The sequence below is a fragment of the Enoplosus armatus genome, chromosome 14 (assembly GCF_043641665.1).
Source record: "Enoplosus armatus isolate fEnoArm2 chromosome 14, fEnoArm2.hap1, whole genome shotgun sequence".
In the NCBI taxonomy this organism is placed as follows: Eukaryota; Metazoa; Chordata; class Actinopteri; order Centrarchiformes; family Enoplosidae; genus Enoplosus; species Enoplosus armatus.
In genome coordinates, this window is record NC_092193.1 from 6,428,860 (window position 1) to 6,442,865 (window position 14,006).

A 14,006-nucleotide genomic window follows, 5' to 3' on the forward strand; every position below is an offset into this window, starting at 1 on the left:
CATAAGTACATAAGTAAAAACAGCAGTACCGCAATGTATAAATACACCATTACATTCCTGCTTTCAAAATTGATCTTAAAGGACCATATCTCCCAAATTACAAGAACCCTGTTTTCTCATTAATCCTGTGGTGAACGTTATATTTTAGTGCACAAACCTCAAAATTCGACAACAGAAATTTCAGAGAACTTTGCAAACTAAACTAAAATTGCATGCAAGTGTGCATGGATAGATACCACTAGATGTAGGTGAGAACATGTATTTCTTTGTGATTTAGGTGAACTGACCCCTTAAATTAAAGTCCCGGTTGATTTTGATTCCTTTTTCCAGACTTTCTATGCGTAATTTTTATTCTTATTTAGCACCTTTTAAAATGTCCTTACCCCACATGTATGGCATCCTTTTTTTTATATGTCTGACTCCTCATTTTGTCCAATTTAAAAGTGAGAACAAAGCTGCAAGGAACACTCAATACAAGCAAAATAACAAAAATAACACCTATAAAAGATCTTAAGTCATAATAACTCAAAACATTATTATAAAACAGTTTCAGGTTGTAAAAAAAACTGTAATAAAGTGTATTTACATGTGGTGATTTTATTCCAACAATAAAACGGTCATCATTAGGCGACCTGACTGAGAGCAAGAATGGGACCACAAGCAAGAAACAACCAGCATATTTCCTGGTGAGGAACAGTGTACTTACTTGTTTTACTACTCGTTTTACTTTTGTGATAAAACCATTGAACAATTGCAAAGTCACACAGTCAGCAAACAGATTAAGTTAGTTTTAGATTAAGTTTTACTGCAGTATCTATCTAAAGTTTGCCAACATTAGCCACCATAAACCAAACCATGTAAGGCTATAGCAGCAAAACCCCTGAGTGTATTGAACTGAGCAACAGTGGGGGGGGGTTTAAAACAGGGCTGCAACTATCAGTTATTTTCCTTATCGATTAATGTGATAATTACAAAAATGAGGAACAAATGTCTATCACAGGTTCCCAGGAGTCCAGGGCGACATATTGAAACAACCCATAACCCAAAGATTCAATATCACAGAAAATGAAGAATATTCAGATCTGGAACCAGTGATTTTCATCAGGCAGAAGATTTGTGCCCCGTCAGGGTTGTATTGTATATCAATAAATGATTATCACTAACCAATTTGAACTATGTTATATACTGTTGGGTCTTTTAATTCATAAGGATATGACATATTTGTATGTACAGTCTTAATATGCAAAGTAAAACTAGTAACTATAGCTGAAGTGAAATGTAGTGGAGTGTAGGTGTAAAGTAGCGTATCAAAGCTAAATACTTGAGTAAATGCACTAAATTACTTTACATTACTGCTATTGATGCACATTGAATATAGAAATACTCATATGGGCGAGAGTGGTTGTCAATTCTCCCCTCTTTTGTCATCTTCTCTCTCAACAGAATAAGAACTCCTCACGCAACATCAACAGAGCCAACTGCCGTGCTAATGGAGTTTGTGTTGTGACTGCAGTATGTTCAAGACAACGATCTGTCAGCCATGATGTTTTGAGCCAAAATGACACTACTGACCGTCATTTAAGGTCACGGAGAGCATGAGAGGGTTTAGGTATTACTCTGATGGGCAGAGTAAAAAGTAATTTAAATCACTTACGCAGGCAGACAGAGGGCCAGATTTGAACATCCACACTAACAGACAGTTAATCAAGGTCAGAGCATCTTTGGGGCTCATCCCCTGCAGGGGTGTGGAGACAGAAGCTGCTGTGGAGTTTTAATCTGATGGTTTTGACTGGGATTATACCAGGTCAAGCCCTGGGTGCAGACTTAGCTGAGCTGTCCATCAACAAAGTATTAGGTTTAACCTGGGACGGCGAAAATGAATAGGTTATCGCACCAGAGCACATCCAGTGTTTGTTTCCTCCATGAATTGGAAACAGAACAGTGCTTTTTAGTTTAGGACCTCCAGACAGACTTCCCAGTCTGGATTATTGAAAAAACAAAACAAAACAAAACTACACATTTCAGGCTATTAACAAGATATACAACTAATGTACAGTATAGTCCAGGTTTCAGCGACAGAAACCTAATAGTAAATTGTTAATATTGCTGATTTAAGTTTACATTTATACTTAGTTTAACAAAAACTAATTAGGGAAACTAAAGAAATTTAAAAAGGGAATGTATAAAGAGGGTAGAACAAACCCTTGAGGGCTTGTGAAGAAGGATGAATCAAACAATCTTTCTCAAAATCATATCAAAGTCTTTTCCGTTGAATGAAAGTAAACTCTGTTTTGAAGAAGCCGGTTCCCTGTTGGCTACCAGCAGAAACAACGGGCAGTTTTTCAATAGCTACAAAATTACTGTCAAGTCATTTGCACGGACTGAATAAATTCTCGGTTAGAACAAGGCAAAAACAGACACACACAAAAAAAAGAAACATTAAGACAGTTCTTCATTAAAAATACATTTTCAACACTAATTTATGCAACTGGATGTGATAAATGACCAAAAAGGGGGAAAAACACCTTTATCATGCTAATAAGAAAAAGTCATATGGTGTCACAATGAAAATTTAGAGATTTCTTTGCTGCTATATGTTCCTAAATCCACAGTTCACTTGGAAGAAGGCTCACATTTTTAGGTCGTCCCAGTGTGAATATTTCCTGTGCAGCCAAGTCTGATTTCTTTCTCACCTGACCAAACAAAATAAATTGCTTCCACCGTGCTTGTGGTGTGTGTGTGTGTGTGTGTGTGTGACTGTAAAAGGCAGGTAGGCTGATGCAGGACCATCTTACCTCGGCCGTTGAGAGTCAGCGCGCACTCGCTGCGGCCGTTGAGAGTCAGCGCGCACTCGCTGCGGCCGTTGAGCGTGAGCGCGCACTCGCTGCGGCCGTTGAGCGTGAGCGCGCACTCGCTGCGCGTGTTCAGCGTGTGGTTGTGTGTGTCCATGAAGGACAGGGCCTCGTCACAGTTGGTACCCTGCTCTGTGTAGCTCTTGTCCATGGAGTTGACCATCACTGTCATCTCCTGGCGGGTGCTGTTCAGTGTCTCCTTACGCTTCTTAGCCAATTTCCTTTAAAGGGGGAAGAAACACAAACAAACAATCAGACAGAAACAACAATGACTGTTCTTGAATTGATCCGATATGATGCTGGTAGCGATGACTCATAGATGTAATGAGATGGCTGAGCTTATGTGCCCTGGGCTGTGGTCGCATTAGGTTTTATTAGGCTCCAGATGCTTTTTCACGCAGTGGAATATAAATCCTTGAGAATGTGGAAAGGTGTGACACCCTAACCCAAATACATCAGTGGCCCTGATGATTTAAAATTAGCTATAGTATTTGGGGGCGGAAGAATTAAGAGTTGTGAACGGTGAACTGAAACAGTCAACCTGCTTTTATTGACCTACTTTGGGTTGATGTGCTGGAGCCTACAAGCAATCTGTTCCTGATCAAACACCATAAAAGCATTGTGTACGGAGTAAACACACACCGGCATGCACTAATCCACATGTGTGCACACATACTGGTTCTTCTCATGTAAAAGCAACTGCAGAGCTCACATGTCACCTGTCCTGGATCACTTTATATATTTATTTGTTCTTAATTTTATTTTAATCTAATAATACTGTAATGCTGTAATACGTGTGATGTAAGTCTATGTCTTGCCACACTTTTTCCTTTGAAATCTGCTTTATTTGAGACATTTCTATGACAGTCTTGAATGTGTTTTAATTATTTCCACCTGATTATATGAACTTAAAATAAGTTGCACTGTGACAATCACTGAGGAACGCATTAGCTGCAACTTTGGTTTGTTCAACTTCTGAATAAATATGCAACAAATGAAAACTCTCAAAGATTTGGAAAGTTTGAGTTTCCCTCTATTATACCAACATCTGACCCTGCTGAGTAAGACTCCGAATCCCTGAAGGGGGGGGCCGTTCTGAGCTGACCCTGACCTCTGACCTCGCAGAGATAGGAGCCACTTGCATAAGAAACTTTTCCCCATAGCGATAAATAATGCATCACATTAGCACTCTGAGGAGTTAACCCTCCTATATTTCCACAGATGTTGCACCACAGAAAAATGTCAGCTTGAGCGGGATCATACTGTAGCTATGCCATATCTGATGCCTGCCACTGCTCTGTAGCTGGAGGGGAGCGAGCAGTGTGAGAATTAACTATGGCAGCCCTCACACTGATCCTCGCACTTTGTTACTCTCTGTGTGACCCCTCTGCCTATTTGAATTGCCGTCTCTCTCATGGACAACTGCTGTCTAATGATGCACTCCTGCTGCTTTGTTTTCGCAAATCTCCTCTGTTTATTCAATTTTGTCGCTGTCTCGTGCCATATGGCAACAGGCCCCCGCTGCCTTCAAACAGTCATTTGCTCTGAAGGCCGCGATGTGAGGCTAATAGTGGATCCGTTCTTCAGAAAGCAAAGTGACAAAGTAGTGACATTCTCATCTGCCGGACCCACTTTTTGTCTTTAATTTGCAATTAGAGCCGGGAACAAAATGGCAATCTTGTCTCTTTTTTTCCCGTTATAGCTTCATATTGTAATCGGGAGGAGCGAGGAGGGGTGGGGGAGCTGTATGCACCCCAGGCAATATTAAGACTGATTCGGCACTGTGTGCACTCATTGAGAAGACTATTAAGAACCACTATGATCCAGGTTTTAATACTGTATCACAGTTCTTACTTCTGCTTCTGCTAAGACTTGGATTTCCGCTTTCCTGGCCTGTGTAACAGCTGAAGCACGAGCGTTGGAGATAAACCAGGCTGCGCGGACACCAGTGCCAAAATGAAGAAAGCACCAGCAATACTGGGATGTTTGCTAGGCACCGTGGGTGTTAGATGAAGATTAATTGGCATGCTATTCTCTCCTCATTTGTAAGAGGGGAAAATTTAATGATAGATGACTATATCACAGAGTCTGATGTGCTGACAGAGATAGTACAAGGAAGTGTACAGTAGAGTGTTTGTGCTTGTTGATGAATGTGATCATTTATCATATCCCCAGAGAGTTAGCGTAAAGCTGCATGTGGAAACATCCCAAGAAAAAAATGTATAGGAGTGAGTTCTTGCAGGCATGCCTGACAATGAAATCACACGTGTCTTTGAACAGTACTGAATGTGCATATGAAAGGATGAGTGATGCACACAGATGGCAGAGGTGTTTGTAGAAGTAAAGACTGAGCAAACACTGGAGGTAACTATATTAGGCAACTCTCATTAGAGAGATTGTCTGCAGTTCAGTACATGACAGGCCTGGCATATCTAGGATCTTAGTGAGCAGAGCTCCTAACTCCATGAGTTCAGCTGCAACAAAAAGGGAGCTGCACGGATTGTATGTCTGCGTGTGTTTGCCAGAATGTCTGTTCTGTGGGAGGTGACGCTGCTGCAACTTCTAAAACAAGAGCTTCAAAACCTCAAGCTCAGCATGGTGGGCCTCATTTCAGCACTGGAGCCGCCTAAACCTTGTGACATTGGGACAAAGAAGGCTTCATTAGACGATCCACACACATCCGCAGCGCATGGGTGTGTGAGTGTGCATGCTAGATGACTGACACGCAGCTGGGAGGGGCAACAGAAGCGTCTTTGATTAACCCAGTGGGGGCATTTCAGTCGTTGTTTTCACTGTGCCTCATTTCAAAACTCTCCGTCTTTAACACATTCTTCAGTGAGGCTGTCGGTCCGTCCATCATACATCCATCTATCCATTCTTCTATCTATTTATTTACTTTAGTAGGAGAAAAAGCAGAAAAAAAAAAGATATTTCTGAAAGCAGACTCAATTCAGTCATGCACAATACTGTTTATCTGCCAACGTGATTGCTTCATCGATTCTATAAAGCTGTGATATTTTTTTAAGCAAACAATAAAATGCAGAGTGTCCTTCGTAACTTTCCTCGTCTATACAAAGACAAGAATGAATTGCACCAACAACTGGCAGCAACGTGAGGAGCCTTGTGCAGATCGGGATGGCCAAGGATTAGTTCATGCTGTATTGTAAGTTAGCAAGAATACATTTACTGCATACATGTACACGTTTCAAACTGTGGAGTATGAAATATACAAGGAGGCACAGTGTCAAAAATGTTGGTATGTTGTTTAAGAAAACCTTGTAAATAATATTGTACTGTTACCTTTACATCTTCAAGCACTATTTGTTGGATGTTATGCCTCTTGAATTCTTATTTTGACAGAAGAGCATGAAATTTGTTCCAACGTTATGTCTCCTTTAATAAAAGTAGATTCATTTATTTTACTAATCACTAAATATATTTAATCATGGTTTAAATCAAGTAATAAAATGTACTGTATAGTTTATTCTGGAGTGGCACTGTCTGTTATTCGGCCAATACATGTTAAACGTAGCTGATCAGAGCTACAGCGTCAAATTGTGAAGGACAGATGTTTTGTAAATGACACATCACTTGTAAAATGTATGCATTTAAACTTCATTATTCCCTGCATGACATCCCTTGGCCCTGCTCGAGCTGCTCTTCCTCTTTCCCCCATCCTCATCAACATTCAGAGCTCGTAGGTGCAAAAATCTGCAAGGCTTGTACCAATTAATGTGATTCTTGCTGCATGTTCGGCTTGTAAGGTTTAATGAAGGTGTTTGCCCTGAGCACATTGTGTTACATGGTACATTTAGTAGGCCTCCCATTCTGACACCGAGTGCAGTGGAGGTGATTATGAAAAGTAAGATTTATAAAGAATGGATGATGATTTATATGTCTCTGTGTGTGTGTGTTTTCAGTAAAAAGGAAGCTATTTAAATATTAAAACTAAATTACAAATGCAAACAGTGGCTGATTCTGTTTACACTTTTCTCTGTTTCTCTTCTTGATACAAAACACTGCAAGAGTTTGGTAAATTAGAGCAGAGACAGTGCTGCACAGGTTTGTTTACCATTGGGGCCACGCAATAAAATGCGTGCACTCCTCATCACACCTTAAGGGATTTATGATGCAAGTGACCACCTGCCAGATGGAAATGGAACATGTCACTCCTGAATTAAATAGTTTTTTTTATGAGCTGATACAATAAAACACCATGCCATCATGGGACATTAAAATCTCAAGACCTATTCAATGTAGCGGCTAACTTTCAGATAGAAGTTTTTTTGGTTGCTTGGGGTCTGTGGAAAAAGTTGTAAACAGAACGGTGCCATAAAAACTTTATAAGCTGATAATATGTGTCAATAAATAGTTGCCTGCTTACACATCCAGCAGACACAGAGCAACATTAGCATATTTTGGAGGTTTGTTTCTGACAACTTGACAAATGTAAGTCTAATACTCTCCTTTTAGCTCTGTTTTGGTTTCCACCAACTCCAGAGAGAAATATCTGACTCTCTAGCAAACAGATGCTCTGCTATGTTCACAAGCTAGTTGCTAACTTTGTGTGTCTGCCGCTTGGTAGTGTACAGTGAGTTAATTAAATCGCCGTATTAATTTAATAGGTGATGATATGTCAATGCTGTTTTCACAAATTGTTTCAGCTGCCAAGTGGCAAACATTTCAGTTCCTGAAAAGGAAACCTCAGCATCTGAACAGAAGGTCACATGTCTTACTGTTAGCTGATGGCCTTTAGTCAAAGGACAAAATTGGTTTTATACAACAGGAAACAGATAAATGTCTGGATTCAATTCACTTGGAGCCACAAGTGTCTATTAGCACAAGAGGTAAGGTACAACAACCATTTTGGTTTCTTATGTTTATAGGTTTTCCATTGAGGGCTTAGTTTAATCTTATTTTACACGATGAAGAAAATATATGGAAGGAATCTACACAGTCAGACCATATACCTGAAGTTTGAGCACTAGACAAACCTGCAAGTGTGCTTATATTTAACATGCCTGCTGTTTGATGGATGAATCCAACTCTCAGAGGAATAAAAACCCAATCGCAACCCTTGCCCTATGCCAATTGATCTCTCTCTCTCTTCCCAGCAGCAGCAGGCACAGCGGCCGGTACGGCCACCTGATTAAAGAACAGTCATATATTTGATCACACATGTAACTGCATCCCTAATGAGTGCCCTGACTGATGTTGTGTTGCGTGCTAGCCCCCGCATCCACCTCTGGCAATATACCTAAAGTGCATATTTTGGCGACTGCAGGATGTTCTCATGCCTTTAAAAGACTTTGATGAATGCATGAGAGCATTAATGGGGTTCATCAATCATAGAGGTGTTGCAATCTCAGAGCTGGCAACAAGGCTGTCATCAGAACAGCAGATGAGCACTTCTCCATAGGAGAGCATCTTAAGAATGCAGTCTATAATTAATCTGACAACATAAACTTTGGGTATATATGAGCTGAGCGTAGATGTCCAGAGAGTAGTCAGTAGGGGTAAGAGGACTAAACACAGATCCTACAGAGCACCTCTATAATGAGATGCAACATTTTCAGCTTCCACCTTAACACCTCAAGGTGCAAATCAGGGTCTTTCCAATTAGCTAACATGCTTCCATGCTTCCCTCATTTACATTGCTTCCTTGTGGCTACCACGTGTGACACAAGAGACAGATATAAGGAGAAGATGGGGGACAGGGTGGTTGTATCGTTGAATGGGACATCCTCGCTCACTCCAGTATAATTTGTTTTTTTAAAGAAGGTCAATTACTCATGATGCACAGCTGTATCACCTGTTAATGTCCTCCTAGAGAATTATTTTGGTTTTATTTGGTTCTGCAGGCCTAGTGTTGAACATCCCAATCCTGTTTTAGCTGAAAAGTTATCTTTACTTATTAATTTACTACAACAATGCAAATGCAATGCATGCCATAGATCCGTACATCTACAATAAACAACCAGCGGAGGTCTTGGTGAAAAAAAAAAAAGTCAAATCATCACTGAATTTGTTACGTGAGTTTTATCTTATGAAATAATGTATTACACCTACACCTACACATCACAGAAGCTGTGCCGTGGACAACAACACAGAGATCAGAGAGTGACAGAGATCCCAGCGTTTCAAATGACTTAAGCGTGTTTTATTATCTATTAGTATTTGCTGCTGTCATGGCACATTTCCCAAAGGGGATCATTAAGCCTTCATCTTATCTATCTGTATATTATGTTGTTATCTCGTCAGCTTCAGAGAGGAGTCAAAACATTTGCAGCCCACTCTTTCCTGTCTTTTTGAATCTTAACAGTAAACCCCCAATTCACTTTGACACGAGATTGTAGGAAAACGTGGACGTGGTGCCGTTTGACGTCATATACACATTACTGTAATTTTCGAAGGGACTTTGTAAAGCCTGCGATTTGGCTTGTGTTGTGTTTGAAGCCAGAATATCCAATTTGGCTGACCTAAAACCTGCCAATCAAAGCAAACACACCTCCAAATAAACCCTTATAAACCCCGTAATGGTCTTTATAATGGATATTCTATCTATTAAATCCCTACCTACACGTCTGGTGGAAAATAATATACTGACTTATTCTTTATGCACATAGGAAATAATCCAAGAAAAAACTATTTGCATGTAAGACAAAACTGATATTTTGATTGTTTCACTGACAACCTCATGTCTTCCTGCTTAGCTCGGTCAATGTGTGTGCTCAGCTTTCACGACACCACTCCTCTAAGTCATTGGGGCTTTCCATTCAAGACAGCTGTGATCTAATATGAGTGACAAGCGGAGTAGTATTATCTCCAGGTGTATTCTGAGATGTTCTTTGATGTGAGGCAGCCTCCATTCTGTGCTCTGATCACAGTCATCTCAAAACAGATTAGTCGGCATCCGTCACAAAGACAGTACAGAGGGAGCCTATGTGCTACAGCGGGGAAGGCAGAGCTGCAGAATAAGCTTCTTTACCATTCAGAGGTGTGATTTGGAATAATCTGATATATTAAGAGCGAATAAAGCAGCGCTGTGGCTATTGTTTTATGATGCTGGAGACATCTAAATAGAAACAAGGTTATTCTGTGATCACGATCGAAGCAAACGTCTTGTCGGCTAAAGACACAACTCCACCATCACCATAGAATCAATGGGATGGACGTGCAATAACCCAAAAAACATGCTTGGAAACAAAGGGAAGGAAAAGCATGAGAGCTGAGATGGTTTGATGAGAGGATGGAGTAGGGGTAGAGACACACTAGAAATTATCACATGCATATGGTGCCAAATTGGTAACGTCAACATGTTAGCTCATGCTTGAAGTGTTTTCAGCGTAATAGCTATAAATGTGGTCGATCCTACATAGAGTTATTGACTGCATTTTTGGCATTTGCAGGTTGTACAAGTAAGTGTACAAAATGTGAAATATTTGGACTAGCTCATTGAGGTTCTGGGCACAACTAAAGCATAGATGCACTGTGATAGGCATTTCAAAAAAATCTAACTTTGACAAGTCAACAGAGATGAAATCAGTGGAGGCAAATGAAAAATTCACACTCAGTAAAAATGCAGTAGCTCCCGCATTGATTTTCTTCTTTTCTGTCACAAGATGGGTTTGGCAGCTGTACAATCATTAAGGCAGTTTAGTTCATCATTTGATAAACAAACTCCTTAAAAGTCTTGCAGAAATGATGTCTGCAATAACATCTCAGTGGCAGGTTTATTTCGTGGGGGTGTAGCTGCATCTGCGTGCTTTCGTCAGAAGTCGTGCCAATGTGACATACAGTATGATGTGCTCATCGTGTGGAGATGCATTGGAGTGGCGTCCTCCGTTCCTCCAGCAGAGATTACAGTTGGGCCTCTGTAATAGCTCTGGGCAGGAGGAGGATGACATGGCTCTTTGCATGCAATGGAAAACAGCGTGTGGGTGAGAAGCATGGCACTAACATTACACAAAGTGGTTACTTACAGGTAGTAAGTGTAGGAGTGATAGGTTCTTCTGCCGATTGGGGTGGTGGTAGGATTTAAGCAGTGGAGGAGGGGAGGGGATGGAATGAAAAGGAAAGAAAAAGTAAAAATATATTAATGTTTGAAAAAAGAGTAGAAATGAACAAAATCAGATATGGTGGCATACGTGGAGGTAAACTAGTGATCATGAGGGCAAAGGTGATCGCTTGGAGTCATGTCATGCTTTGCAAGGGCGGGGGCCTCAGTACAGTACAGTAGAAACTCTCTAATTATATTGATATTGAGCTGAGTCTACAGCATGTGATGGCAAAGCAGAGGCAGCCATTCTGTCACTAAAACCCCCCTTTCATGAACACGTAATTTTATACACCTATAAGAAATTACCATATCTGACCTCCAAGGCTGGAACTTAATGAGTGGTTTGAATGTCTAAACACAACTCCGATTCCCTGTTGGTAACAGCAAATTACACAAAATTCAACCAATGAAGTCATCTCCATCTCTGGTTTGATTAAGGCTAATTGAGAACAATTCCATTACTGTGTGCTGATTTTCACACCCACCCACTGATCGCTGTGCTACACAGACAGGGCCTGCTGTAGAAAATGAAGAATCTTATATTACTGTCAAAAATAAACATGGAACATAGTGATTATATTAGTACACAACTATACCTTCCCACTCAGCTTCATCTACTCCATCTACTGCGCTGACATTTACTCTTTAATTCAAGACAAGCTATCTAACATTGAAGGAGAAAGTACGTTAAAGTACAACTAATACATACATATACGTTTTGCGGGGAAATGTATTTCTTCTTTCCTCCCGCTTAACAATTGAAATATTAAAGGAAACCAACTTGTGAAGAGATCTCTGCAGAAACTGACACCGTGTTATTTTAAGCCTTGGATGTGGACAAAGGGGGGTTGATATTTGCTGAGCTTTAGGTCCCCTGATTGCTGGGATATGTACAGAGGACCTCTCTCCAGTAAGGGGTCCTGGGATAATGTAAACTTAGCCTTCAGCTATGCGGCCATCCTCTTTCCTTTTGAGCCTTTCATCATATTTTCTTTCTTATCTCCTCCCCGCCTCTCTCCATACCACGAGCCTCAAAAACATTTTTCCTATTCCCATTCCAATGTCATTGAAGCGCTGAGCATTTGTTTGAGGGTGCCGTGGAAACGGATTAATTTTTCATGGCACACTGTATCTCATGGCTGTAAACAGCCTTAATGGGGCGTATCAACATAATCAAATTAATTATTTACTACGACACTGACAATACTACCGTTTGAGGGAGAAATATACAAAATGATAAAACAGAAACTACTTATTTGTGAGCACTCAGCAACTAAGTTCAACTTCTTCCACAAATCTGAAGTAGTATTTCAACGAGTAAGAAAGAAAAGCTTACCTTTTCTTCATGAGGAGTACCACTCCTAAGAAAATGATGACGAAGAGGAGGATGCCAGCGATGACCCCAGCGATCTTCACCGTGTGATCCGTTTGTTTCTCCGGCTCCACGGCGTCGGGTTTGTGAGTGGCTGCTCCTGAAAAACATCACAATCCATAAAGATCAAACAAAGAAAGTGCAATTAATTGGGCAGACTGAGAATCAGATTTAATGATCATTTGCTTTTGTTATACATGAACCAAAGACACATCCATACTTCTAGTATTTCCTCTCATTGATTTGACTGTGTGGAGGACTGATTAATCAATACACTGAGATTCTGTGGCATTCTGTGGACCATAAATATCAATATACATTAATTGGCTTAGAGTAATGTTTATTTTGAAAGTAAGAGACTTCCTATTGTCCTGAAGACTCCACCTTTAGCTCCGTCCTTAGTGGACATCAGCGCTCTGTGGATCAAGCTGCACTGAGAGAGATAAGTGCGCACCATCTTTACCCTTGGTTAATCATGTTTGGGGCAAATGGTTGCCGGGCTGTAGAAAAATGTAGGATGCGGGGCGGGAAAGATAATACCCAAGAAGATAAAAAAGCCTGAAATAACCAAAACATTAAATATCAGCTCGGGAGGAGATAGCCAACAACGAGAGACACAAAGAGAGAGGGAGAGGGAAAAAAAAGCCACTTGTTTTAACAGCATCTGCTCCCTGGAACGTGATAAGAAGCACTCCGAGGAAAGCAACGCTGCTGGAATGACAACTGTCCACCTGAACAACACCATTATTCCTTGTCACCGAGGGTAAATTTAGAATGATAAATTGTTATGTCAGACTAATCTGTTAGAGCGGGCTTCCTTCTCTCCTCAGCGTTGCCATTTTCTCTCCCTATCAAAAAGGTAAATATCTATCCCACGCTGGTTGTGACATATTGTTCTTTCAACAGCCGGGCCTTTATTTAGATGTAAGTTTTTTAAGGCAGAGCTGCGGAGGATTTCAAGACTGGTGACATATTAACAATCACGTCTGGACTGATGGAGCTGATTTTGAGCTTTGAGTGCTGTATGTTCGCTGCCACAACTCGATGTCCTTCCGTTCGAGCCTGAGAGAATCTGAGATTCACACACAAGTAGAAGCTGAGCAGAATTTTAACTGAACTTTAACTTAATTGAAAATTCTCCAGATCTTCACGTTGAGCACTTCAGCATCCTTTTGTGTGTTTACAGTTGTCACAACTGCAGCAACCAACTCTTAATCTCCAAGAAATAATGAGAAATATTCATGAAAGGGGATTATCTCCTGCCAAAAATCTCCAACACTGACACATCAAATGACAATCACACCTCAAACAGGTCTTTCATGTCCGGTAACGCTGAGAAGATGAAGGTAGAAGACGATGTCTGCCAAACTTTGATTTAATCACACTGATTCTATGCAAATAGCAGGACAATAAACAAAACCACACACATGCAATAATCCACTTGTTTGTTTTTCCTGTTGAGGAAATCGTCCGTAGGGCCGCCACATTAAACAGGTAGTGTGTTAAACCAAGTTGAGGTTCAGAGAATGTGCAGAAAGCTACGGGTCTGACCTGTTAGTTGGTTGTCACCGGCCGCCGGGGCGATGCGGATGTAGGGGGTTGTGAGCTGAGTCACGAGTATGGCGGCTGAGTAGAGTCAGTGGATCCAGGATTGCATGCAGTCGAGAGAGACAGGGAGAGAGAGAAAGAGGCCACACTGAAGCAGAAAACAGCCACACCAACG

The 14,006-nt window shown here is 40.8% G+C and overlaps 1 protein-coding gene across 7 annotated transcripts in view; it reads right to left on the reverse strand.

The window, feature by feature from the left end:
* LOC139296587 (receptor-type tyrosine-protein phosphatase mu-like) overlaps positions 1 to 14,006 on the reverse strand; it is a 142,390-nt gene that overhangs the window by 34,880 nt on the left and 93,504 nt on the right. For 3 of the 7 annotated variants that reach the window (XM_070919036.1, XM_070919037.1, XM_070919035.1), the window contains exons 10-12: positions 13,835 to 13,909; positions 12,248 to 12,383; positions 2,916 to 3,073 (exon numbers count right to left, since the gene is read on the reverse strand). In XM_070919036.1, the coding sequence (XP_070775137.1) occupies positions 2,916 to 3,073; positions 12,248 to 12,383; positions 13,835 to 13,909 (369 nt within the window). Of the gene's footprint in view, positions 1 to 2,855; positions 3,074 to 10,834; positions 10,865 to 12,247; positions 12,384 to 13,834; positions 13,910 to 14,006 lie in introns of all 7 variants that reach the window. The other 4 variants (XM_070919039.1, XM_070919040.1, XM_070919038.1 and 1 more) reach the window with 2 other exon arrangements.